General features: G+C 33.8%; 3 protein-coding genes across 3 annotated transcripts; all 3 read right to left on the bottom strand.

Annotated features, from left to right (window-relative positions):
* Positions 1-1,192: 1,192 nt before the first annotated feature.
* LOC137930129 (sulfotransferase 1E1-like) lies at positions 1,193-5,730 on the bottom strand. The gene is made up of 7 exons (XM_068773243.1): positions 5,544-5,730; positions 5,327-5,467; positions 4,817-4,916; positions 3,922-4,229; positions 3,742-3,836; positions 3,058-3,238; positions 1,193-1,662 (listed from the first exon to the last, which is right to left on the bottom strand). Exons 1-7 carry the CDS (start codon positions 5,623-5,625, stop codon positions 1,556-1,558), a joined length of 1,014 nt encoding a protein of 337 aa, XP_068629344.1. The 5' UTR covers positions 5,626-5,730; the 3' UTR covers positions 1,193-1,555.
* A 5,154-nt stretch (positions 5,731-10,884) lies between these two features.
* On the bottom strand, positions 10,885-20,538 carry LOC137930549 (sulfotransferase 1B1-like). Its single transcript, XM_068773840.1, has 8 exons — positions 20,505-20,538; positions 18,004-18,138; positions 16,987-17,121; positions 15,916-16,015; positions 14,364-14,686; positions 13,212-13,306; positions 11,700-11,880; positions 10,885-11,018 (listed from the first exon to the last, which is right to left on the bottom strand). Exons 1-8 carry the CDS (start codon positions 20,530-20,532, stop codon positions 10,903-10,905), a joined length of 1,113 nt encoding a protein of 370 aa, XP_068629941.1. The 5' UTR covers positions 20,533-20,538; the 3' UTR covers positions 10,885-10,902.
* A 2,398-nt stretch (positions 20,539-22,936) lies between these two features.
* LOC137930538 (uncharacterized) lies at positions 22,937-23,777 on the bottom strand. Its single transcript, XM_068773823.1, has one exon. The coding sequence runs from the start codon at positions 23,552-23,554 to the stop codon at positions 23,048-23,050; it is 507 nt and encodes a 168-aa protein (XP_068629924.1). The 5' UTR covers positions 23,555-23,777; the 3' UTR covers positions 22,937-23,047.
* Between the last annotated feature and the right edge of the window lie 3,982 nt (positions 23,778-27,759).

Below are 27,759 nucleotides of genomic sequence, written 5' to 3'. Positions count from 1 at the left end.
GTCAAAATTTGTCAAGACGAGTATTCTGCTATGTAGCGTACTTCATACAACAGTGTTTCATTTCAGTTAGGATTGAAAACCTCTTTACTCCTAAATATCCTTCATCGCAGTCGCTTGCATGATGTACATTGCGGTCTGTTTAAATAAGGCGCTTTAAAGTTCCTACTACTTGAAGATAAGAAAATACAAACAAGCCTGTATAATCTATGACCTAACATCAACCGTTTTTTATATTTATTAAAGATTGTTGAATATAATAATAATAATGGTTCCGAGCTCCTGCTAGGAAAAAAAGATTACAACATCGCCTCACTAATAAATGACGAATAAAATAGGCTTGCCATTTTCAACTCAATAGGGCCATAGTTGAGCACGTGATTAAAAAAAAAACAGTGTCGGAAAATAAAAAAGGTCGGGTAAGTATGTAAATACAGAAGGAAATAAAAATAAAAATAAAACAAGAATTATGAACCAAATATGTAGATAATAAATAAAAATAAAAGTAGACAAATTGTAATTACTTTAAAATTTGTTGTGAAAAAAATGTAATAACGATTATAAAATAAGGAAATAAACAGCATAGTATGAATAAAAACAAAAGCAATAAGCGGTGACGTATACATAACTGTACCCGAGATAATTGAGGAGCGACCCGAAAGAAGTGAGGCGATGCATGAAAGGAATTATAGTATAAATGAAGATGAAAGAGAAATCTCATGACGTATGATAGACGAGTATATCAATAAAAGATTGCGTGAAAAGGATTATTAAAGAAGTAAAGCCCTGTCCAAAATCAGAAAGGGTTGAGAGGGCTCTAATAACGGAGGCTATTAAATAAAATAAGACATATTATCTTCTAAAATAAATCATTGATAAGAGAATCTTGTCTGATAGGCAGAGGAGTTGACATTTATAAGTGTAATAATCAGATAAATTTGATTTTTTAGAAAAGATTTATCGTAAAAAAGTAATTGATCATTAAAAACTTACTGTATTTACTGTAATAGATAATTGTTACTTGTAAAATAACATACATTTGGTCCCCGTAATTATTCAAATCAAATGCTATTTCAATAAACATCCTGTTGATATTATTTATGATATTACAATAATTACAATGCTACAAAATGAACTTTATAAGAGATAAATAAAGGATAAATTTAAACATGGAAAACATTACTACGGCCATTCACGAAGGTACCATGATTAGAAAAAAAGTTTCACGGATGATTTTATTTATTAAAGTTTATAAATAAATATAAGTTTGTCAAACTGTCTTAGGAAGGAATCCCTTTTTAGCCTGCACGACCATTGCTTGCGCATTTTCCACTATTAAAACCTATGTTTACCACAAATCACCAATATTTATTATAAAAAAAATGAACATTCGTATTCGAAATGCAAAGTAATAAATGCGAATAATTTGCCCCTTTGTGATAAATAACACCTTTATTTATCATTGATTCGAACAAAGACAATTAAAAGGCAGTCTTTGCAGCACGTGATAAAGTACAGCATGGAATACTACTATTCGTACATGTGTCAAAAGTTAGTTTTATTGTGGAAATCGGAAGTCGGTGTCCCGTAAGTTCTCCTCTATCCAGCGATCCGCTTCTAGGGTCATCTCCTCGTCAAAGTAATCTCTCCAACCTCCAACTTTACCTGTAATTGAATCAGTATAATTTTTTACATCGCATACTTTTTTTACATCATGTAATTATTTTAGAATATTAAGCGGATGACTAAAGTAAAACGCTTCCCGAAGATCTTTTCTGTCATGAATACTGACGTAAATTAAAAGCAACCAGCTGTCGATATCATTGTAATGATACTATCACGGCGTAGTCTTTCCGTTTCGATATTGCTCTTGATTAAGTCTGGCTCATTATACTAATTTACATAACATTTTATTAATTTAATAGTGATAGAACTAATGATTGGATTATTGTCACCGGTAGGCTATTTAGATCAGCGTGGATGAGATTTTTTTAATACAAAGTAAATTAAATGAAGTTTTTTTTAATACAAAGTAAATTTCTGATAGGAAATGCTGTTACTGACTAAGTAAGTCTGATGGGAAAAAATGCAATCACACAGCTTCTTCTAGCATTTACGCTTATTGTTTAAAGGTTTCAAATTCTGTTAACATGTTTTCTTAAATAAATTTTAAGGAACAGTTATCTATGTATACATGTATCTTTCTGCAATTTATTACCACATTATCCACAATTGCACATTTTGCTACAGTTCATAAGTATCGATAATTTACAGTATTTAGGATACGCGAGGACTTTACCAAGATTTCTATATTTTTAAAGATATAAATAGAAAGCTGTTCAGACACGAGAAGACCAGTGTGTTACACTACAGACCTAAATTGCGTTGACGTGTTTTGTTACTAAGCAATAATTATAATTTTTTCTTAATTACGTTACAAATTTTTGAAATAAAATTACTGTATAGATGTGTGTGTGATGAAGAAGTCTATACGGGTGCATATATTTTTACAAATTAACGCTTGTTTGAAGTATGGCGGCAGTTGGGGCTCACGGATTAGTATTGTTTCTAATGATGTTATTGATACTAGCGCGGAAGCTTTTACAGTTTCATCAGATATTAGTTCACGGAGCGAAAGAGTCCGTCAACTTGCAGCACGGTTTAACCACTGCGCGATAGCATATAAACATTTGTACAACTTGCGACAGTTACAATATAGTTATGCTTTATTACTAACAACACAATATTTGCGTATTTTTCTTCAGTCTCTGTTAATTTCTGTCATGGCAATACCATCAAAAGGTAGGTGTTATATTAAGAATGTAGAAGATTTATTAGCGACAAAATGAAATATGATCAATTTTCTATTTTGAGTTGAGGTAATAGGGTTTAGGTTTTAAGAATTACAGCAAACAAGAAAGCGCTCAGCGCCATCTATCTTTGGCAACGTACATAAATATAAGAAAAATGTATGCCTTAACTGTAACAAAATTAAATTTATAAAAAAATCAATATTTCTGTAAACCAAAACTTTTGGAAGTGTTCAGACTATTACATTACCTTTTCTTATAAAGCTTTCTTTTTTTACAAGCAATCCTAAATCCTTCATACTTTCATTATTGACCGATTTGTTATTTTTAAAGTTGTCTATTTTCAGATGTTCACAAAGCTTTCGTGTTTGATCTTCTGTGATTGCGACATTGAAAAATTCAGCTATGCGACGCGCACACGCTGCAAGGTCCTGTGTACAACAATGCAAGTACATTATACAAAAATATTACTGCAAAGAAATCGATATTGCATTTGCTGTCGTGACTAACATAATCTTAAAAAAATCCTTTTAAAGTAATTTATTTAAAGAAGTGTATAAATTCAGGTGTTTAGAAATTAATTATTCTAACTATTGCATTAATGATATTTGTGAACTTTCTCACACTGGTTCGGGTGTGTTGTGTTTCAACTCTTGTTTAATCAACATATCAAAACACACAAAACAAACACACAGTTCAAAATCAACACTTCTTCGTAATAAAACCCGACTTTGCTAACATAATCGGGTTTTGTTGTGATGCTGTGCATGAGCTCGAATATTATGCATAGCATCTAACTTTTCGAATAATTATAGCCACGTATTTTGTAGGACGCTGTTATAGAAAGCTCATTTTAATACCAGTTTCAATCTATTGTGATATTCTGGCAATCTTACCTTCAAATACACAAATGATCATCACGAGTTATCTTTACCTTAGAGAGCTCCTCATAGAACAAATATAACATGTTAGGGTGATGACGCAACTCCCATGCTTCTTTGACATGTCCAAAATACGGCGTCCATGGAACTAGAAGGAAGAAATCATTGATTGGTTTTGTGTGGCATTGTGAAAGAATTATGTTTACTTTTTCATTGGTAAAGAAGGTACTTACCCAAATCTTCTTTAAAATAACTCCAGAAAGTTTTGAAATCCAGATCAGCTGGGCACTTTTTCATCAATATATGTTGATGATAAAACGATACCGCCACGTCTCTAGGTTCCCGGGCTACGTACACAACTTTGCAAGTGTCCAACAGTTTGGGCGGCAGTAGCGACATCGGCAGGTGTGATTTGATAAATCTCGGAGAGGCCATACCATTTATTTTTTCTACTGACACCATAAGAGCTTCGGAAGCTGCTTTTACTTTCTCTTCTCCAATTTTATTATTCGTGTCACGTTTCTTCTTGAACATAATTAACCTAATATATACGAAAAATTATATAATTTTATATTACAACAAATATAATAATCAAGATATGTTCATTGCGTATTTTTACTATTTTTACCCGTATTCACTATCATTATTTTTCTATAAATGAGCTAAAGTGAATAATTATTAGGACCATTTATAGTGACCATTTGTACGCGTCGTGAGAATGTCCGAGGAACTATAATTAAAGCTCACCAACTACAGTGTTGTTTGTTACTAAAGAGAATTTTTTTGAATGTTCCGAATTTATCTGTAACCTTATGTTTTTTAATTTAGCTATTTAATCTGTGTAGCATTTGTGAAGTTTTAAATTTAGCACGTGTAGGAAACAAAAGACTTTAACGGTCACATTTGTGTGTAGGGAAAGCAGCCCTGTATCTGGATGCATTCGATTACCACTCGAAGTTTAACTGCACAATAATTTTATATACATTGTGAAGTGCAACACAATATGCAAGTAATTTTATGTTCATGGTTTGTGTAAGTTTTACTCGTAAAAGTGATGACACACGAGATGTTGTGGTAGTATTGCATCTTATATCTAATCTAAAGTAAAAGTTGTTCATACTAGCTTACTCTATGAAGGGAAATCTGTCGGCGAGCAAAGTTTCTGCAGCTTTTTCATAGTCAAAGTTGTTTTTAATTAGCCAAACGAGCTCCTGCGTCCACGTTGTGCCTGAAAATGTTCCATCGAAAAGATAAGTATTGAAAATTTTATAAAGCAAGTTACACGTTGGAGGTATCTTCGCTTTTTCTTATATAGCCTTTTCTGTGATTTTGCTATGTGCACTTATTTATTATTTTAAATAAGGATCAACCTCTTGTTATTTGATTATGATAAAGTATATTATTTTGTTCATTGTTATATTATAATAATTAAGTAAACTACGGATTTTATTATTTCCAACAAATATTTCAATTGTAACTGTAACGTTCTCATTACGCAAAGGTATCTGAAATTAGAAGACTTTTATCAATTGATTATTATATGTTTAGGTAGCTTTTTATCTGTGTTCCATTCATAAATGTTTATTAAATATTTTGATGTTATATTTTTTAACTGATTATATGCTTGATTTTATTTACCTGATCTCGGAAATGTTACGACGAAAGTGTCCGAAGGCCTAAGCTCCATATTGTATATGTCTCTGCCGACAGTCTCAAATTCTCTAGGAAACAAATAGCCCTTTGGACCATAGCGCGTTGTAGGGAGATTCAGTGCTTTATCTAATTAACAAAACGTCATGTTATTATGAATAAGGTTACTAAGCGCGAAATCAAATTTAATCTGAGCGTTACTTACTTGTGAATAAAGTCTTTAGTCGATCAACGACTTTTTGCTCGACGTCTACAACTTCAACAAATTGCTTCTCTGAATCGCTCATGATTTAGTCATAAAAAACTTCACAATATAAATAGTAATATAACTTTGTAACACAAAAAACCCGTTCCACAGATTAAAAATTATATAAGTTGTTAGCCATCATCTACATTTGTTTAACAATGTTTAAGGAATATGATAAGTTTTTGAGTCGGTTTTTATATGTCATTTTATCTGCATTAAATAATAATGACATAGGTAGATAGTCGATTAGATAAGTCGAATTTTTCCTACCATTTGTTCCCGACAGGATTTTCTGCATTTGTTGATATTTATTAAATAAAGATAAGAGCTAGTACGAACAAATTAACTTTATCATTTCGGCCTATGGTTTTAAGACGTCAACTTTTGGACATAGATTCCCAATACATGCATTTGATGTGATGGGCGATATGGTGCTAGCCAGCTTAGGCTTTGTGCAGCTTCATCGATATTTAGCATACGGAAAGATTTCCAATAGGACCGGTGGTTGCAATAAATAAACTAATAGAATGCAATAAAGAAATAAAAGGAGTGACTGGGAACGGAAAATTCATTAATAACGGATATTTAAATAAACATTTGCCTAAACTCATTTTGCATACATATGTTTTAAAAATGTACATACAAATGATAATATATTATAAATATTACATTAGTTCCTTTTATAACCAGCAAGTTTTTCGAAAAATTAAAGAACGACTTTCTGGAAAATTGGGGAGTAATTTTCATGTCGAGGAATAAAATAAAAAAGAATAATTAGTTAATTATTATGTATAAATATCGCAAAACAACGACTGTGATTAAGTTATAAGTATTATAATGGTTCTTTTTAGCTGTGTTATACATTCACTTGAGATTTGACTTCACTTATAGTTTTATTAAATAATTTAGATGTTCATATACATTAACTAAAAAGGCTTAACTTCTTATTTGAAAATCTTCGCTTATAACTGACGAGATTATTAAGAAATTGTCAGTGTCATTTCAAAAGGACCAGATCAGTTGAAAATAATAACATAAGTTCTTTGTATTTTCGTTTCATATTACGTCAAAATAACATTTAAAGTTTATTTACAGAAATAATGTTTTTTTTAGCAATAAAATACAGAAGTTAAAATAAATAAGTGTTCTTGTTAAAGTAATGAGAAAAAGCTGAAAATTGTCTTGTTGGTTGTTAATGGATAGTAAACAAAACTGAAACTCTTTAGATTAGGTTTGGTTTACACACATCATTATGTCGAGCTTTTGCTCGTCTGTTTCTTGTACATATCGTCAGCGCGTAGGCATTATGTAATATTTTGATTAAATAAAGTTTTTACATATTTTTTGCTTTTGTTTATAAGTAACGAAATATGTAGTTTTTTATATTTTATATAAATGAAGACAATAATTGAAATCTATTATTTAAATTTTCTTTACCTTTTTCCCTGATTATTAAATGTACGTAAGAAAAACGTTAAGATATAATATTTTATGTAAATTTAGGTGATAAACAGTAAAAAAACTTTTCCAGGGAAATCATACATATTTTTGTAGCAATTTTTGTGAGTGTAAGTCGTGCTTACAAAGAATCAATAATTTAGGATGGAAAACGCAAATCAGTGTCTTCTAAGTTCTTGGCTATCCATAGCTCAGCTTCTCGCGCCATGTTCTCGTCGAAATGTTCCATCCAGCCACCGGACTTTCCTGAATGATTCAAATTTTTACCTTAGTTTATATATCATTTACACAAAATAAATGTACCTTTAGTTGTTTAAAAGCATTTACTGTTCAATTATAATAACTTATGACGATAATTCCGAAACCTGTTTCTTTTATCGCATAAAAATACAAGGTCAAAATTTATCAGATGTGAAATAATCTCTGGTGCCTCTAGACAATCTACATAATTCTAGATACGGGATTACTTTTCATTTTATAAAGCGATATCACCAACGACACGATAACGTTATGTAATTATGAGGCTATAGATATCAAAAATGCATTTGCATTGAACAAGGTTAATTCTGAAATAAGTTATTGAATTTTGACACTTTTATACCAGTACACGGAAAAATTATTAATTACTCTGGGCGACATTTATAATGGTTTAGTTTTGACTGAGTCGTCAACATCATCTTCATCATTTTTATGCGATAAGCGCCCAATGCTAGACTTAAGCCTTAATTAACGTCGCTGACTATAAATATTAATATAGTTACTAGCGTTCGGTGCTATTAACAGTGTTATAAAAATATATACACAGCTGTTACCGAACGCAGCTCACAGCGAGAGCTATTAGCTGTTTAATTATGAATATATCCAGTGCTGTTTGTTTCGGTTCTGTGATATGAATATTTAATGCTGTTCAGTGCTGTTAACCTATGCAACTGTAACAATTACACGTAGCTGTCTTCTCATTGCATATACGAGTATGTTAACGTTTTCATCGATTTATTTTAAAAACTATACTCACTAAATAAATGTTATTATTATGAACTTGTTCTTGTATTTCTTCTTACACCTGTCCGTCGTAGTAAAAATTACAGACTAAGACTGATTTATTTACCTTTCCTAATAAACGTTTCACTTCCGAACATCATTCCTAATTTCTTAGTTTCAATATTATTCACGGATTTGTTATTTTGGAAATTTTCAAAAGAGAGATGTGTGCAAAGCGTGTTTATTTGTTCAGGGTTTAATTGCTTTCTCAAGAAGTTTAGTAGCTGTGACCTGGATTTCCCTAGTGAAACTAAGTAACCTTTATTATCCTACTTCTCAACCAGGTAACCATTTCTGAGATGGCTAAAAAATCAGGAGGCTATCCTGCCCAAGGGTGAGTAGAGGAGGGAGCCTTTGTCTCTGCTTCCGAAGGCAGAGTCGTGGAGGGAGAGGAGTGTCGAAATTATAATTCGCTGCTCTTCCTACTCCTACTGTCCGCGATAGATGTAACGTCCGGAAAGTAAAGTGTGCAGGATTCCGGCACGCCTTTACTAATGAAACAAAAGGTTAATTCTATATATATTTTTCAAAACGAGGCTACGCCATCGTTGGGGTAGATGTGGATATGTTAAAACATTCCCGGGGCTTCGCCATATAACGATGATTGAGTAACATCAGGCAACATAACCTATGGAGTAGGCGAAAGCGTTTTCCTTGAGCGTTTGTACTTAAACAAAAATTAAATTAGATAATAAATGGTAAGATTGTAATAATACTCAGATCAATTACACAGAGCACAAATAAGTTAAAAAACCATAGGTGATATTTCGGTAAATAATTATAAGAAAGTTGCAATTGCTTCGACTATTTGTCAGTTACAAGTTTTGTTTGCGCGAGTAATTATAGTGTCACGGGGTCGTACCCCTAACTTTTTGGGATCAGGAACTTTATATTAATTTTTTTTTCAATATTTTCTTTATTTATCACTCTCTTTCACGCGTCACAATATCTTTCATTCTTTACTTTTGTCCTTCACAATATCTTTCGTTTTGCTCTCTTCTACCTTCTTTCTTTCCTCGTTTTTCTTCCATCATCTTCTTACTCTATATTTTGTACATTTTATTTATTTTTATTCTTTAATTTTATCTTACATTTATTTTATCTTTATTTACACATTTATTTTACTTTCTTAATTCTTTATTACACATTTCTTTCTCTATTTCTTATTATTAGTTAACAATTTATTTTGTGCAGAGTTTATTAAGTACCTTATTCTATACAGTTTTATTTCTTTCAACCGTATCACTCGCCACCCCACGAGCGAAAGATAGGAATGATGGGCGAAGGTTGTCGTCGCCCATCATAACGGCGATGCTCTCTATGTCTATCTTTAGCTTTGTTTTAGTCTCTAGGGCATTGTGCATTCGTGCATGTGCGGGACAGTAGGCCACAAGGTGGTCCACGGTCTGGTCCACGCCCGGTTCGCAGTAGCACGAGGGGTCTCCCTTGAGCTTGAACCTATGAAGGTACACATAGAACCACCCGTGCCCCGTGAAGAGCTGGGCCAAGACCGCGTCCACCCCGACCTTGCGGAGCACGCGATAAGACTGCGTAGCATTTGGGAAAAATATCCTCGTTACCGAATATCCAAGTGTCACTGGTTAGAGGTGGCAGAGCGCTGGTTGCATTTAACCTGTACCACTTCACACTAAGCCTTGGCAGCCCTGACTCGGTATTGGTACATTAAATATTCTATTGAATTGTAAATTTTTATGGTTCTATTGCGTGAAGTAAAAACAATGCTTCATCCAAAAACGACGCAATGAAAAGAATAGTTCGTATTCAAGACAGAAAATTAAGAAGCGTGGAAAATATTAGCTTTACCATAGCTCTATTTTAAAATTTATTCTACATCTTGTCTCCCAATTAATAAATAGGTCACGCTTTTGCTAAAGAAATATATAAGTGCGTCTTCAAAAAGTTGTATTTCTTATGTTAATAATTTTTGTTAAAAAATATTATTAACATCATTAATAAAAGTACCTTAGACAGCTCTTCTAGAACAAAAACAGCATATTCGGATGATAACGCAATTGCCAAGCCTCTTTCAAATGTTCGAAAAACGGTGCCCATCGAACTGGAAAACAATTCGTTAATTAAGAAGGCATTTACACGCCCTATTGAATCGTCGGTTATTATAACATTATTAGTAGTAAGCTAACACTGGCTCTGAATGCTGATCTGCTGAGAAAAATTGTACTTTTATAAAAAAAACTTTAACAATTTTGATGTGTACGTCCTCACAACCCTACTTCTTTCGGTAAAAGCAATGTTACACCCAAATTTCAAAACTTGGTGTGTGTACTAGGAATCCTATATAATTAATGCACAAAGTTTAAATTATATAATACTGTATCACAGGAATTGTGAATCGCGACCTATGGACGCAAGTCTCGGTCCTCTACCGCTGAGCACCACCGATTGCACATAGGCAAGGTATACATAAAATCCGTATTTAAGAGAGTTGTTTGATCTTATATTTTAAATACAACGAACAGCTTTTTTCTGTTTTAGAAAATAATGATATCACCAACATTACCCCATAAAAGAAACCCGTGTGGCATAAAGCTTTGAAAATGACCGCATTAGATAATAGTACTAAGCTTCTATTAATCTCTCCATCTGTTAATATATTAACATGATATGTCTTAGTAACATAACAATAGCGCGAAACTATAAGATGAGCCGAAGATTAACTACAATGTTTCAGTTAATAATATGATATAGTTCAATTAAAATCTCTCAAAGAAGAAAAAAACGTTTTTATTATTTCTATAACGTTTTTTATAAATGTGTAATGTTAAACATGTTATCAAAATCAGCTGTTTTTGGATGGAAAACGCAAATCAGTGTCTTCTAAGTTCTTGGCTATCCATAGCTCAGCTTTTCGCGCCATGTCCTCGTCGAAATATTCCTTCCAGCCACCGGACTTCCCTGAAAGAATCAAATATTTGCATTATTTACTTTTAAGGGTATTTTGTTTTTAACAGCAATAAACAAAATCTGTTTAGTCCATACCTAATCTACAATATAATAATAAAATTGTCCATTTAATTGTCCTCATTTTGAATTTTAATTGGAAATAAATCTAGATTAGGTTCTTTTTATTCTAATTGAAATATAATTCAGACAAACTATTACCTAAGGGTTCGTTTTAACAATAAGTGATATCTAAAAAGCTACTACGAATATGTTTTTTTAGATGTTGGTCACTACTTTAGTATGTTTTTAAAAAAATTGTAAATTATTTTTATATCTTATACTTTTAGTTTCTCCTAAGAAAATAAAAAATAACAGCGAAATATAAAGATAAGTTTTAACGATGTTTCAGCGACTCTGAAGCGAACTGAAACCTCTAATCCCTACGTAGTCTCGAACCACTGTAATAAGTAACACTGCGATTCGCCCAACCCCAGAGGGACTGAGGTGCATCCCGGACAAAGTTACCAGGGTTTTTCACCAGGACATAGGACGATAGACGAGGGGGAGTGGATATGAATCTCACATATCTTTGTCCTACTAGAGTATCTTGATTCAAAAGATATCTCCCCCACTACAGAAATAACAGGCTTTATAACCGTTCATTTTCAAAAGTTATTTGACACGCTAGCTTACCTTTCCTCACAAACTTTTCATTTTCCGCCAGTAGGCCCAATCTTCTAACTTCATCAATGTTCACAGACTGATTGTTCTTGAAATTTTCGAAAGAGAGGTGTGAACAAAGCGCATTCGTTTGTTCGGGAGTCAATTGTTTTCCCAAAAAATCAGCGACGCGTTTCACGGTTGATTCGAGGTTCTAAAACAGAATATAATGTTGAATAGAATTAATATTTACTGGCCCAATTGTGACAGAAATAAAAGTTATAAAAGCTATAAAAGTTATAAAAGCCGTATGTAAAAGTTCTAACATTTTTTAGCAAATTATTAATAAAACCGTGTCGTTAAAACAATTATTAAAATTATTATTTCGAATAGACGTTTGAAAATTATTATAGAAAATAAGTCTTTAAAGAGTGATTAAAAAGAGATATATAAACATTGTAAGTTTTGTAAGAAGAAGCAACATTTTACAAAGAGATTGAAATCTCAATTATTAGGGTTCTTCTGTAAGGCGTCCTATCGGGCGTGTATCCAAGAACAGCACAACCCTAAAACCGTGAAATTATACGACTTCTGCGTATAAGGACAAATAGATCGGGGGAAAGTTTTTTTTTAATGTATAAGGAAAAAGTTGCATAAAATCTCAAATTTTCGTTACGTTTCGCACAGATTAGTAAACAGGAAGATTAATAAATTAAAAAATTACACAGGATTAATATAAAAAGTGGTTTAAATAATGAAAAAGTCAGGTCACTTAGTAAGTAAATATTGAAACGGTGTTTTAATTGGAAGTGTTAATGCTGGATGCGTAAACCTGGACTTTAAACTCTTGTGGAATATTTATCAAGTATTGCAGTCCTTTAAAGACAGTTATTTAAAAAAGTTTGTCATAACTACTTCCCGCAGTGTTTTGAACTTTTCTACGGCAATAGATTTATTTATTTTAAATACTTTTCACTTAATTTATGTATAGCGGCGAACGTAAGTGAACAAGTTAAAATCATATAAAAAAAGTAAAATGAAATTCAGAGAGAAAATAATCACATAAAACACCTTATAGAAATATACTAAAGGTACTTACTATATATATATATAACATGTATATTTAAATCTACATATCCTTTTTATTTATATAAATATAATAAAAAATAAAATCGAATAATCATGATGATTCCGTCAGCTTCTCATGCAACAACTTTCGAACCTTCGCTTTAGATGCGCAACGACTCCTGATCATCCTAATATCGCGAGGGAGCGCATTCCAGAGTAGAACACATTGTAAAGTTGGTAATATGGGGGGGGGGGGCATTTCAGTAGACGATTGCACGAGGAGCGAAGTATTTTACCTGTCTATAAAATGTCAACAAGCAATCAAACAGTTATAAAATCAAACAATTTTTTATTGTTATTACCATATTTATGATAAAAGTATCTTGATTGTGTATAAAGCATACGAGAACACCTCCTCCTTCTATATTATTGTTACAAATTAATTCTACTTGTTTTGTAAATATGTTAGAAATGTACCTTCAACAGCTCTTCATAGAACAGAAACAGCATGTTAGGATGATGACGCATCTGCCAAGCCTCTTTCAAATGTTCAAAGAACGGTGTCCAACGAACTAAAAAAATATACGTTATTTAAAAGGTATATAGGGTCATTGGCAATAGTTGTAAAAGCTTTGAATGGGTGAATGTAATGTAAGCTACAAACTACACCTATCCCCCGATTTACACGGTACTCGTTTTACACGTTTTCGATTTTACACGGTTTTCGAAATGAGTTTTTTTTTTGGTTATTATCGCACTCTCCTAAATGCTACTGTGATTGAACACGTGGTCTGTGTACACATTTCACGGGGAATCCCGAGCTATGTGCTGACTTGGCTCAATATGAAGAAGTTTACAAAGATCTTACAAAAAATTCGAAGCAATTGTTAATAACCGATTTAATTACCATCTCTCATAATGTAAATATTTCTGCTTCAAACATCGAATCGGCACAAATAACTTCGAGTGATGAAAGTGAATTCGAACCTTCGATTCCGAAAAAAAGAATGGGAGTAATTTCTGGCAGTGATAAAGAATAATAAAACACCTTTGGTTTTATTTTTTGTTCTTCAATGTCTCCGTAATATATTAAATATTTTAACTTGTCAATGCATTTTATTTTTATTTCTGTGTATATCTAAAAATATTGAAAAAAAATCACAACTGTTAAATAGCAAAATTATGCATTTTCTGCAAGCTTTTCGATTTACACGGTTTTGACTTGAAAATTTTTAATTTTTGATTTACACGTTTTTCTCAGGAACATATCTACCGTGTAAATAGGGAGATAGGTGTACTACCTATATCAATTCTGAAATAATAAAAATCGTTATGATACTACAGTAAGAAAAAGCATTTTCTAAATTCGGATTATTGCATATTAAAATTTATTATTATTTATTAGTTGTCCATGCAGAATTTATACTGCCAGAATTTATTCGGTTGCCGCATTCCAGTAGAATAAATATATTAACGTAACATAATTCAGAGTGATCACTTTATACAGGATTTGATTTTAATTGGAAACAGGTGTAAATGCTTTAAAGATTTTTGCTAACAAATTAGCCACATTCACCCATTTGAATGTTTTACACGTATAAGTAAATATCATATATTTTGATTACTTACGCATATCTTTAATAAAAAAATTCCAGTAAGTTTTGAAGTCGCCCGTGAAGTTCACCATTTTATAGAGCCTGTTTAGATGGAAGTACGACACGGCTACATCACGTGGGTCGCGTGCTACATACACAACCTTGGCTGTGTCCAGAAGGGTAGCAGGTAGCAACGACATGGGCAGATGGGTTTTGAAGAAACGAGGTGACGGCGTTTGAGCTGCCAACTTGGACCCGGGTGTGCACACCATGTCCAAAAACCTTAACTCTTCTTCTTTTCCTACATTATCACTTCTAGCCTGGTCTTGAACTTCCTTACTCATAAACATTGAAAATCTGAAAGAACACTTCATTGTCATCATCGTCATTATATCCGGTGGGCGACCACTGTTGAACACGGATCTCCCCGTAGATTTCCAAACGGACCGATTGAAAACAGCCTGTATCCAGCGGCTTTCAAAAACCTTAACCAGACAATAATAGAATAAGTTAATAACTGTTATAACCGACGTTGTTCAAAGAATTGCACGTATATCGATCGGCCATCGATCCGGGCCGAGAGGTTTTTTGAGTGGCGACCGTGAGCCGGTGGACGCGGTGTGGGCAATTCTCCCACGAGGTGTCTACCTAGTGGAAGAACTACCCACACCCTATGGGGGGCGAGGCCATAATTACGTTCATTAGGATGCGGACACCGCAAGGTCGGTCATCGTGACGATCTTCGGGAGAGATCTTAAAGTGGATCTCATCATCAGAAAAAAAAACTGTTATAACGTAACCTGATCAACGTGTTTCTGTAAAAAAGTTTCAATTCAAAGTGATATGTTATATGGTATAGTAATTCTTAAATATATCTTTTCCTATGGTAAAAAAACTATTTCATAAATCTTATATTATTCTGTTTAATTAAATTTATCAGCAGCAAATGGTATAGTTTTTAATAATTATATTTTATTTTAAATATTGTTAACGGATTAGTTTTAATAACCATAAAGCGAACAGTGCGTTAACAAAATACTATTGAAAGTTGGCTGAATATATTTGCAATCTATTAAAATTATTTAATTTTTAGTTGCATTTAAATGAAAGGATACAATGTTGAAAATACAATTTAATAACGATGAAGGTTCTTTAGTTGGATTTTATGTTATCTGTATATAATTTTTAATTGTTTATTAGAAAATAAATATTTTTAAAGTATAAATATAAAATATTTTTTTAATATATGAAGCTACTAATTTAATCAACACTTTGTTCTCCACTTAATTATCGTCATTATCAACCTTAAAAGCCGCCTATACTAGACGGAGGGTTCTCTGTACGTTTCCAATAGGATCGGTTCAAAGCGGTCTGCTCACCTCCTGTGTGGACATCCTTAGTTGCGACCTCTTTTTAATAATTATTATTTCTTCATCATTGTGACTTATTTAAAATCAAATGTAATCTACCAATATTAAAGTTTTTTTTTTTTAATTTCAAACAATGAATTCGATTTTCAATATATATCTTTATAGGAACAATGTGCTAATGTAAAAAGTAAAAAAAAATATATACGTGATACTTACTCCAAAAAAATGTATCTCGATTTAAGTGGATTAGCTGCAGCCTTAGCGTAATCTAAATCGGATGCTAGGAGCCAGACCAACTCTTGAGTCCACGTTGTACCTACAATTTCAAAAGAGTTTTACATTAAAATTATTATCCCGAAAACCTATATTAAACATGAACATGAAGCTTACAAGTACTCTTGCTACACTAGCTGATACTTCCAGCTTTACGAACTAAATGAACGCCCTTTTAACCTCCCCTGCGGGTGAACTTTCACAAAAATTTTCTCGAACTGATCTCGGCAAAAGAAATAATCCTACCAAATTTAAAGTCTCCAAGACTAGAATCAATAGATGGAAATCTCAATTAGATGGGATTGTATGTAATATCACATTACATCTTATCTTTGTATATCTAAAAGCCTTCATTATAATTCGGCCTCTATAAAGGCATCTACCCCTTTAGGGAGTTCTGCGACTAATTTGTAAACAAAAACCTTAAAAAGACGTCCTTATTATAGAGTTTTAATCAAAACATTGCCACAAACGTATTTACGTATGTAAACCTCGGTCGAGGTAACCTATATATCATCATCGGGTTGCCATCATAGGAAGCTGTCTTGCTTTAAGATCACTTGAGTGAATTTTCCACGCATTGACTAGAGCCTAGTTGGCGCCTAGTTACTAGGTTGCTGGCGGTCACTCGAATCGCGTTTACCTTTTTTAAATTCAAGGTACTTGACGACCGAACTTCAGCTCGATCAGTATGACGTTATATTATTAAAGGTATATTTTACTGACTTTACGTGTGAAGCCTTCGCTAACATATCAGCCTACAAGGTGATCATGTGGCTTTTGGTAGTCATATGATAATTAACACTAAGGATAGGTCGGAGGTAATAACGACAAGCTCACAAATTATTGGCAGCAAAGAGTAACAAGCTCATTAATTATCTGGGGTACTTCTTGGTCAAACATGATAACTAATCTTCTCCACAAACAATTGGTTACTTGTAAAGAAATTTTTAAAAACAACGTCGCCTTTCAATTATGTTCTATATTTGAATAATATTAAACAAAAAAAGATACCTGATCGTGGAAAACTGACAACAAAAATATCGTCAGGCCTGAGAGGCATGTTGTAAATATTGGCAGCGTCATCTTTGTAAAGACTAGTCATAACAAAATTTTTCGGTCCGATTCGAATGTTCACATAATCAGCGCCTGCAAATGAAATATGTTTAATATATTTTTTTTAATTTTTTTAAAGGTACTTTATAATATATTTTGCTTGAGAAAAGACTAGACGTTTATTTCTTTGTAAATTGCGTCGTGATTGATGAAATTATTGGCCTTTATAAGAAGTTTTTCGTCTCAAAGTGAAAAACAAAAATGTTACTGCAAATCAATCCCGATTACCTATTATTGTATGCATCGAATATTAGACGAAAGCCTTGCTAATCCAGACAGCTTGTGATAATAAAAATTAGAATAAAATGGAGGTAACACCCCGCAAATAATTCATTGAATTTTTTTTTCAACGATTCATTTATTTTCACATTCTTATAACCTTTGCAATTTCTAAATGAATTATCATTATCATCATTTTAGCCGTCCCCTGCTGGTTTAAGCTTCCCAGTTGGTCCACGGCTGGGCTTAAGCTTCCCTAATGAACTGGTTGGCAGCGATATGCACCCGACGTCTTCTGGCGATCTTAACAGGGTCGTCTGTACTACTTGTGGGTGGAAGTCCTTCGCTGCGCTAGTCGGTTCGTGTTCCCCTCTACAGAATTTTAAGTCCCTGCTGTCATCTATTCCTCGCTCTATGGGGCCTGTTCAGTCGTCGGTATACTTTCGTTCGTCTACAGATCTCCTAATTCCTGATTCGATCTCGTAGTTAAATTCCTGGCATAGCCTCTTCTTCTTAGCTCATTGAGCGAATATGGCCTTATGAATTAACTTATTCAAATTAAGATTTAATTGTTTTTTGGTTTACCACGAAATTAACGTAAATATGTACAAAAAAAATTAATATTAAAAAAACACACATGTTCGTTTTTAAACTGATTTCAAATATATTATAATTCAAATGCACTAAATTGCTTACCGTGAAAATATTTTCTCTGTTCCCGATGTTCAGTCTCTTCTTCTTCGCGAATATCAAAAGGAAAATTATTTACCGCCGTCATTGTACTCAGTTCAGCAATCTCTCGTATCAAACTGTTTGAATTCGACGTCGTCACTGTGTATATAAATCTTAATGTTTTATTGCATATTTCACTTGCATATTTACCTGACTTTTCATTGGCATTTACAAATAATTAAGTTATTTTAACATTAATAATAAATGAAACAGATTTTTTAAATTATTATTTGATAACGTATTTCGACAAAACATTCTATATAGTACTTTAATGAAAATATGTTCTTGGCCATCTTGTTTACTATTTTTCACGTAAATAGGGACATTGATAAGGCATAAATACAGAGTAATTTACTTGACAAAATTTCCGGATTTTTTTAAATAAAAATAAAAAGAATCTTAATAAAATACACAGACCGACGATTTGATTCGACTGCGATTTGTGTTTGAAAAGTGACACGCAAATATTTATCAGGATTAATTCGCAATAATCGCTAATATCACTTTTAAAAATGAAATTTCATCAATGGTTTGTGTACGGTCTATTATATTAATTATATAATAAACAGATTACTTATTACAGTTACAGATTAATATATGATCGATATGATCATATATGATACGGTGTAAAACCTCCGTATATCGTTAAAATCATGAGGTAAGAACAATTAAACGAAGTATAAAAATAAGTGAAAAGATGTTTTGATGCTTCTTGTTTTCCTATTTAGCAGATAGATGCATACTGTAAGGCCACCTTCAAAGAGCACAACGATCACCGGGCTTGCGTAGCTCGCATTTATCTTCTTCTTATTTATGTCGTCGGTCTACCTTGTGAGGGCCCTGTCCACGCCTTGTCTACCGGCTTGTGGTCACCACTCGAGTACCCATCGGCCCAGGTTGTGTCCCAGTAATTCTTAGACCGATGTTGGTGACCTTGTTTTTTTGTATAGCTCTCCATTGCTCACTGGGTGATCTTGAACATTCTTTTGAAGCCCAATGTTAGTGACCACATCTAGGACCCGTAAGTTTTCACCATCAACACACACTGGAGAAAAACCTTTGTCTTTCAGAGCATTTCGAACGTTTTCCATCGGAGTTGGACTCGGCATAGTGATCTCTTTCTTGAAGTGGGATCTATCAAGCTGAACGGTTTTTTTTGGAATATATTATTGTCTATATCTTCATCTTGTCCATGTATATTTTAAGACCTACTTGTCTGAAGGCTCTACTGAGGTAAATCTTACATTAACAAGTACAATATTAAATTATTGTACTTGTTAATGTAAGATTTACCTCAGCGATGATGCGTGGAAAAATAACTTAAATAAACTTTAAAATTAGAATCCATACTGATTGGAACAAATGTTTCGTGCTTCTAATCTGAAGGCATGCCTATAGGAATGTTAATATATACATTTTAATGCGTCATATACTACTACTAATGCTTTCATATAATCTAAATACCTTGCCACACTATTGTTTTCTTTTGCGTATGCATTAACTTCTAATTATTAATTTATTTCAATAATATAAAAAATTTTCGTATTTTCAATTTCTTTTATCATTAATATTTTCATTTGATATTTCACGGGAGATAGTGTTTATCAAGACATATGGTTCGAATATGACTTGCAAAACACGATAAGGGACTTAAACAAGTAAAATATTTATTATTTTCCTTTTAGCTATAACAATACATAAAAGATCGAAGTTGAAATTATCATACCAACACGATCAAAAACAATTGAATTCAATGTAATGTTTGGCTTTACTGATTTATTTACTTATGCATTATATATCCACTTAATATCATTTGTATTTTGGGTTGGTTGGTAGAGGACGCCTATAATAAAGCCTTATAAATTGTAAAGAGGGTGAACAAATATTTTGATCACTTGTGTACGCTATGATCACAATCCCAGAGGTGTCCAATTTCACAGAAACTGAGCACAATTTTTTTGTGGTGGTGTTTAAAAATATCCCGTAGATAGAACCAAGAATTACTAAAATCACTTAAACTATCCTTTTATACTGAGAAAGGATTTTTTTTTATTATTTAGAAATAGACTTTCAGATAAATAGTTTTTTAATATAAACTTTTCAAATTTGCTATATTATGATAATTCAAAGGCATTTCACCAAAGTCTAATGTAAAACCGTACAGACCCACAAAAGAGTTACAAATTAAATGAGAATCTAGAGAAAGATATTCTTATTCTACCGATATCGATATTCTTGCTTGTCTTCATGGCTATGTGTTGACCTTTTGGATATCGCTATTGTTCTTACATTTAACAGTAATTTTACATATTGACAATTTTTTAGTCGAACTTTTCTATTGTTATATTTTATATTATTTTTAAAGTGCCAATTTAATCGTAGAATCTTTTTTTTTATCACAAATTGTAACAAATACATAATGACAAAAGCCAAGATATCCGAAACAAAGGATGAATTTTACGAACTGGCCTGTTGGGGCTGACGGCGCGACATCAGAAAGGGCTCGTCGTAGACGTGTATTGCAAGGCGTAGTCCTCCCCCAAAAACATCCATGTACCTATTTACTATATACCTTGGCATGCGGGTTGGCGATCATAGTGTTATATTATGGTACTCAGAGAATGCTGTTGCCCACCTGGAAATTTGTTTGTGAGCAGTGGCAATTAATTAATACACAAAGTGTGAATTATATAATGTAAAATTGTATCGTCAGAATCGAACCCGCAACTTATAAAGGAAAATGTAATTATTTGAAATCTATTATACATCACTCGCTCTATTGTATCTGTCGCTGCAGATGGCAGGCGATAATTTCGGCGATCCGAATAAACACATCTTTTTAATAATGTGATATTTTCATTCGAGCTTCATGTTGGGACGTAACAATGTACGTATTCCAAATCTGTAAGCCATAGCACTCATGCATAGAGATAACGATATCAGTTTTTCCAACTTTTTCCTTGTTTACAAAAGGCTTTAAAGAAACAGTATTGTTTAAATAAGCTTAACTTATAAAAGTACGTGACGTATCTCGTAAACAAGTTGTATAATTAACAAGTAATTTAATATTTTCGCATTCGTAACAATTGTAAATCGTGCATCTGCGGTTTATTATTATATTTTTAACAACGATTACACATTGGTGTCAACGATATATAGAAAAAAATCTTCAATGTGAAGAAACTGTTGTAATATGTATATCGCGGACTCATGTACCGAATGGTGAATAATAAGCAAGGAAAAGGTACTTTCAGGGACATGTTCCATTTTGCTACATATAATTCTTTGGCTGACACAGAGCAGTAGTAGCCCAGCGGTACAGAACTAATACTTGTGATCGTATGTTGCGAGTTCGATTCCCGTATTACAGTCTTATATAATTCACACTTTTTGCATTAATTATATAGCATGCCGCTGCTTATAATCAAGTTTATAGTGGACGGGCAACAGCATTCTCTGTGTTACCATAATACCATACTGCGTTTGCCAACCCGCTTTTCAATCGTAGCGATTATGATATATACCCCGTTAGATACCTTATCTCCTCCCATAGTTATCTGTCCAAGGACGTCTATGCATTGTAATGAACGTCTATATGCTTACTAAAGGTTCAGCGACAGTTTGAGTGTTAGACATCGTTATTTTTTGCTATAGCAATGTAGATTGGATATCGAGAAGGTACGCCAGAATGACGACATCTCCTACTCTCTTCCTTGCGATCAAGAAGATGTTCGAATGCAGATCTAGCAGGTTGCAGATCCTGTCAAGTTGCAGAGGCAAAGCAACCGCACCGGCAACCGGACCGATACGGCTTCACCTTACAGTTTTTGCTTTTTTATATTTGGTGTCTGGAGGGTAAATAACCGCTAGTAAATATGGATTATTCTCTCCCTGAGAAAAGAGTTTTTAGACGCATATTTGTTGAGGCCCATGTGACTTAAAAAACATCGTCACCACTCGATAACGAATCGATGTAGTTGGAAACGAGGTTGCATCGGATATCACAGGGATCGCTAATCTCCGATTATACTACATGCCGAAGTTTCTTTTACCATTCCTCTCCCAACGCTCACGCTTTCCAACGTAGTAGTAGTGACATTAGCTGGACAATAAAAACCGGGCAACCCAGCGGACCTTCCAATCCGATAAAATAGTAAGTAGTGTGTAGCGGCCCGAACCTGGATTCCCCCAGGTACCTCCGCTACAGTAAAAAAGGTCTTAGGCTAGGCACACTCTCGCAGAATCTGCAAATGCCATTAGGGTAGCAATAAGAGTCCAGTTGAAAAATATACTTCACTACATATTCTTGACCTCGCGAGGATCTTAGATTACCATTGTTAGAGCTTTAAGGTTTTAGAGTGATAAGGTTCTGAGTAGAGCAGAGGATGTAATGTGTGTGATAATGATGATGATGAAAAAAAAATTACAATTTTCGTAATGTTTTCATTTTCAATTCTTCTCAACGGATTCTCTATTTTAAAAAGTTTTTTTTTGTTAAATTGTTATACCAGATGAATATTAACTGAAACTGAAAAGGCCCACTTCGGCCCCGAACTAACTTTAGTTTCAATTGTTTATAGTTTATAATCTAATCATTGTTTGACACCCATGTTATCGGTCTTTTTATAATCTTTCACGTGTATGAAATTGTGATTTATCAATTGTTAAAGTTTTAACGATAGTTAAATATTCTAACAATGTTTAAGTGTAAATAAGATAATTAAATAAGAAAATGTTTATACTTGTGTCATAAGTATTGATATGTAAACAACGGAAAGAATTACATTGTAATTTATGAAGATCTAACGTCATAAAGAAACCTATTCATATAAGATGGACTAAATCAAAATATGTGTAATTGCAATCGTTGAATCTATTGAATGACACGATTAGTAGTTGAAACAAAACAAGTAATATTTTAAAAGTTTACTTACAACAAATGTTTTTTACAAACTATATTAATAAATAAATTAAACTTAATTATAAATACAAAACAGTTGAAATTGTTTTACGAGAGGACAGGAATGACCTCAGGTGTCTTCTCGGAGTCGGCGTCTAAGTTAACACGATCTCGGCAGGTGAGCGTGTCAGGGTCCCTTTCCCGGTCAGGGCCGCATTGCTCATTGGCTCCCAGGAGTTTGTATTCGTCCCGCTCTGGTGGTTCCGTCTCCAGGCGTCTCCTCCCCGCGATGACAACTTCTACGGCTCGCCCGTCGCCCTCGGCCGACCTGTCACTCACAGATCCAATTTCAACTCGATAAGGAGTGTTTGGCTCCACGAACTCTTTCATGACCTGTATATCCGCTCGCTCCTGGATATCTTCGTTGGTAGCTTGTTTCGATCGCTTCAGAAAGTTGTCTAGAAAGCTGCTCGGTAAAGACATCTTTTGGGGTATAGCGACAAGGAAAACTACATTTTGGACATCGGCGCGCACGTTAAACTCCCCTTCCTGCCGTTGGTCGTAGGACGGCGCGGCGACCGCGGCGGCAACGAGGCACGCGAGAACAAGCAGCATCGCGTGCGGCTGGCGCAGCTCCTGGGCGATGACTGCGCGCCGACAACTCCCGCGCCGCTTTTACCGAGCATCCGCGAACCAGTCCGCGCAAGGAATTGGGTACACTCTAACGGTTAACACGACACAAGTTCTCTTAACATCTTTACACCCATGAGTGACACTTACCGTTGATTACCAGTCTGTGATGACTAGTTAAACAAGGTTAATTATCCTTTTATTGTCTTCCCTATATCGACTTACTACTAATCAATAAATAAATGACATTAATAATAATATTTATTTATACAAACACCGGTACAAAAATTTGTGTTGCCATGACTTCTGAATTAGTAATTTCTGTATTACAGAAGCGAATGTTTTATCAATTCGAATTTTTAAAATGCAAAAATTAAGCAATTTAATAATTAAAAAGTTCTAAATAGAATACCGGAAGTAAAAAAAAATACTAGAAAAAGAAGGAATATTACGTTTGCTTTTTATGACTATGAGTGTCCGTTTATGCGGGTCAGTGTGTGAATATGTGCGTGTGTAAAAATATAAATATAAATGGGTTATTCGTATCTATTAATATACGCAGTATGATATACAGACACGTCACCTTTGACACTGTCCAAGGGTCAGTGATATGATAACCGAGTTTCAACTGCACACGCGTACATGCTATACTCAACAGTTAAGAAATACAATTATCTAAAATTAAGACCCACGTTTTATTTTATTATTACATCTCATTCCCAAATTTTAGTTGACTATCCAAATTAAAACGATTTTTATTTAAAAAATAAAGACTCGTGATTTTTAAGCTTGAGATTGTAAAGGATATTTGTGTGTGTATGTGCATGTCCTTAATAATAGAGCGCTACAAAGTATTTTAAAAACAACATAAGACAAGGTTTCATACGTCTTATTATCACCAAAAATCAATAGCGATGATGTTTATACCGCTATAATATTTACGCACTAATTTTCTGCTGCGTAAAAGGCGACTCGATTATACTAATTATGTCCTATTCTGATTTATATACTCTCTCTCAGAGTATAGACCAGTATGTGCATATATATATATATATATATATATATATATATATATATATATATATATATATATATATATATATATATATATATATATATTTATATATATGTGTGTGTGTATATGACAATCCGGTGTACGTGCATAAGAATATTAATAAATATAAGAAAAATAGCGGTGTACATAAGGTAACCACTTGATGTAAAGATAAGCTTGTTATAATTTTTTAAGGCTTAATAAAATTAATAACTCTTTCGTGGGCAGCCGTGTACGGCATTACAATACGAAAGTAATGTTTTATGTCATTAAATTATTTTGAAAATGTTATTCAACGAGAGTCGTAAAAAACCGTTACAGTGTAAAAGGATTTTAAGTGGTAATAAAGCTTAAGAATGATTTGCTCTACTTCTGTGTTAAGAATGTTATGAAGGTGCCAACAAAAAAAACCCGTCTGGCTTTGTTAGGGGCGCTTCCCAGAATGCGTGTAGTTTATAACCCGTAGCTTTAATTTAAAGACGCCATTATAAGTAAGTTTAATCTTCAGACTGGACTCTTCTGCCATACCTATCATGAGGTCAATCAGGACAAATGGTCATTATAATACTCTAAAAGGATAATAAAATAAATAATTGATATTGACGAGTATAATTTGTTGTTAGTTATTATGCTAGTAATAATCAAATGTCTATTTATTCATTAGAAAGCCTGTATAGTTGCCGTTTCTTCTTTTCAGCTGATAGATTCCCACTGTAAGGCACAGGCCTCTTTCAAAGACCGCCACGATGACTGACTTTGCGCTGTCCACATCCAGCGACCACCCGCGATCATAAGTATGTCGTGGCCCACCTTGGGGGAAGCCTACCTAGAGGCTCGTGATCACCACTCGAAAACCTTTCGGCCCCAATGGCCATTGACGGAACTTTAGACGAGCAATTCTTCAAACTATGTCGGTGATCTTCGTTCTTTTGCAGATCTCCTCATTTCTAATTCGATCTCGCAGCAAAACTCCGGGCGTAGCCCTCTTCATTGCTGTATGACCATGAATGAACCTTCTTGTGAGACACACATTAAGCGACCATGTCTCTGATCTGTATGTCATAGTTGTGTATAAAGGAGTTATTATTCTTTTTCACCCTAGAGAAAGTTACAGTAAGTTAATCTTTATTCTTAGTACTAAACTTTGTACCGTTTATAGGCTGTTGATGGTAGGTGAAAGAAAACAGCAACTCGGCAACAGAAGAAAAAAATATATATTTAATTAAAATGAGTAGGGGGCAGAAGGCCTAGTCTGATTTTGCACTGCAGCTCGGTACTCCCCTGATGGTGGTGGTAGCCAGCCGCACGATCTCCCAGGACTGATCAGGCGGCAGCAAGTCGAGAGCAGGGAGCGCCGGTAGTTCACAGAATGTGTGGGTTCCGGTGCAAGGTGATATAAATTCAACCTTAATAATCGTTGATTGTTTTGGGTATAAAACTCGCACCTGTGAATAAATGTCACAGTTATGATATACACATACAAATATAGGTACAATTTGCTCCGCTGACAGTAAACCCGGAAACGGCTTGCGATGAAGGAAGGGAAGAAACCGAAAGCAGTTGATGTGTTTGTTTACTGAACGGAGTTACAAAATGTAAAGCATGTAAAACAAAAATAGGAGAAATAATCAAATAAATAAATAGAAAAATAATAATGAATACATAATGATGGAACTACGGACACAGACAAAATGTTGAGCTCAACTTATAGCTAAACGCTACTTAATATTACTGTCTTTATAATATTTGTTCAACGCTTACCCATTTGGGCTGCGAGGCGATGTAAAGGTTGTGGCGTGAATTAAATGATGCCCCGAGAATAAAAAGGACCAAGACGTGAATTTATAACGTAAATTCTAATTGGCCCCGGCGCGTGAGACGACACGTAGCTGGTGAACGCATCCGACACAAAGAGTGTGCGTCGGTGCGTGAGACAACAACTAGCTAGTGAACGCGACCGAGGCCAGGATCCTTCTCCCGGGTAAACTCTGTGGCTGGTACGCGGGCGCATTGAAATGTTTGTTATAAAAACAAAGACCCGCTGAACTAATAGCACGCTTCAACGACCCCTCGCCCCTTGAGATGTACCATTCCCCGCCAAGGGTTGAACAATTTTTTGCGCTATTGCGATTTATGAAATGTTTCTCGTGTTTATATTTTTTGGTTAAAATTTTATCTAAGATTTATGGGACGTCAACTTGCAACGTTACAACTTGTGTATATCGGTATATTTCACCATTAGGTATCGTTTTGCTCTCTCCATATAAAAACTGCGATAGGTAAGTCGCAGAGTAGAAATCGCAAATACTGGTGATATAGAGTATGGTATATTTGTGATCGGATCATAACGTAACTTAATAATAAATATAAATCATATTGTTGGACATAGGCCTCTCCCATAGATTCCCAATAGATCCTGTAGGAATCGATGTATCCCGCGTTGAACATTTTAAATTGTGAATACTTTTTTAAAAGGAATTTTTCTCCAGACCATCTACTAAGTAACGATTTAAATGTACAATTATAATTTCGACTACAAAGTTTCAATACAGGATAAAGGACTCCTCTAGTTTTGATACCGTTAGAATATATTAAAGTCAACGGTTTAGTCTACGTAATTCAAATGGTTATGGGAAGGAAAATCTACTCTATATTTATGTAACAACGTAATGAGATGATAACAGCATTTCTCTCGTTTATAATAATTCCTGCTGTACCAATACTTAGTTACGATTTACCGTGAAACCCGTTTTTCCATTTACTGTTTACATAATAGAATTATATTGATCGAAGTTATTCTGCGGATACAAATTACATTAAATTCTTATAGGATTAATTTTTTTAATCTGGATCTTTAAAAGAGCATGGGTGACAAGACTGAACAAGTTTTATAACAGTGTGCTTTCGCTTTTTGTGAACGCAAGATACCAGTCGGTTTTACATTTTTTTTCTATATATAAAGGTTGTCAAATATCTCCCTTCCGCCTTTTTGTCTTTTGAATTTCGCGGCTATGTACAAAGCGCTACAGAGCTCGTATCTGGCAATACTATACATAATTTGAAAGGTCTTGACATAACCTACAAAACGATGCTATGCATGATTAGTTTGGATATTGCGTTTAACAGTTATAGACGT

This window comes from Battus philenor, unplaced genomic scaffold (assembly GCF_028537555.1).
Source record: "Battus philenor isolate CCGP_79_NKW_IND1 unplaced genomic scaffold, ilBatPhil1.0.hap1 SCAF_6, whole genome shotgun sequence".
Taxonomy (NCBI): domain Eukaryota; kingdom Metazoa; phylum Arthropoda; class Insecta; order Lepidoptera; family Papilionidae; genus Battus; species Battus philenor.
Note: the sequence above shows the minus strand (reverse complement) of the source record. Positions and strands in the feature narration are given on the sequence as shown.

Excerpts from the sequence above, each read along its gene's own strand:
- LOC137930129 (XM_068773243.1), bottom strand. The coding sequence starts at position 5,625 with ATGAGCGATTCAGAGAAGCAATTTGTTGAAGTTGTAGACGTCGAGCAA. Across the intron at positions 5,468-5,543 it reads ACTAAAGACTTTATTCACAA|ATAAAGCACTGAATCTCCCT; the intron begins GTAAGTAACGCT and ends TTTGTTAATTAG. Across the intron at positions 4,917-5,326 it reads CGTAACATTTCCGAGATCAG|GCACAACGTGGACGCAGGAG; the intron begins GTAAATAAAATC and ends GAACATTTTCAG.
- LOC137930549 (XM_068773840.1), bottom strand. The coding sequence starts at position 20,532 with ATGTCGCGCCGTCAGCCCCAACAGGCCA. Across the intron at positions 18,139-20,504 it reads CCGTCAGCCCCAACAGGCCA|TGACGACGTCGAATTCAAAC; the intron begins GTTCGTAAAATT and ends TTATATACACAG. Across the intron at positions 11,881-13,211 it reads TCTATGAAGAGCTGTTGAAG|AACCTCGAATCAACCGTGAA; the intron begins GTACATTTCTAA and ends ATTCTGTTTTAG.
- LOC137930538 (XM_068773823.1), bottom strand. The coding sequence starts at position 23,554 with ATGCTGCTTGTTCTCGCGTGCCTCGTTGCCGCCGCGGTCGCCGCGCCG.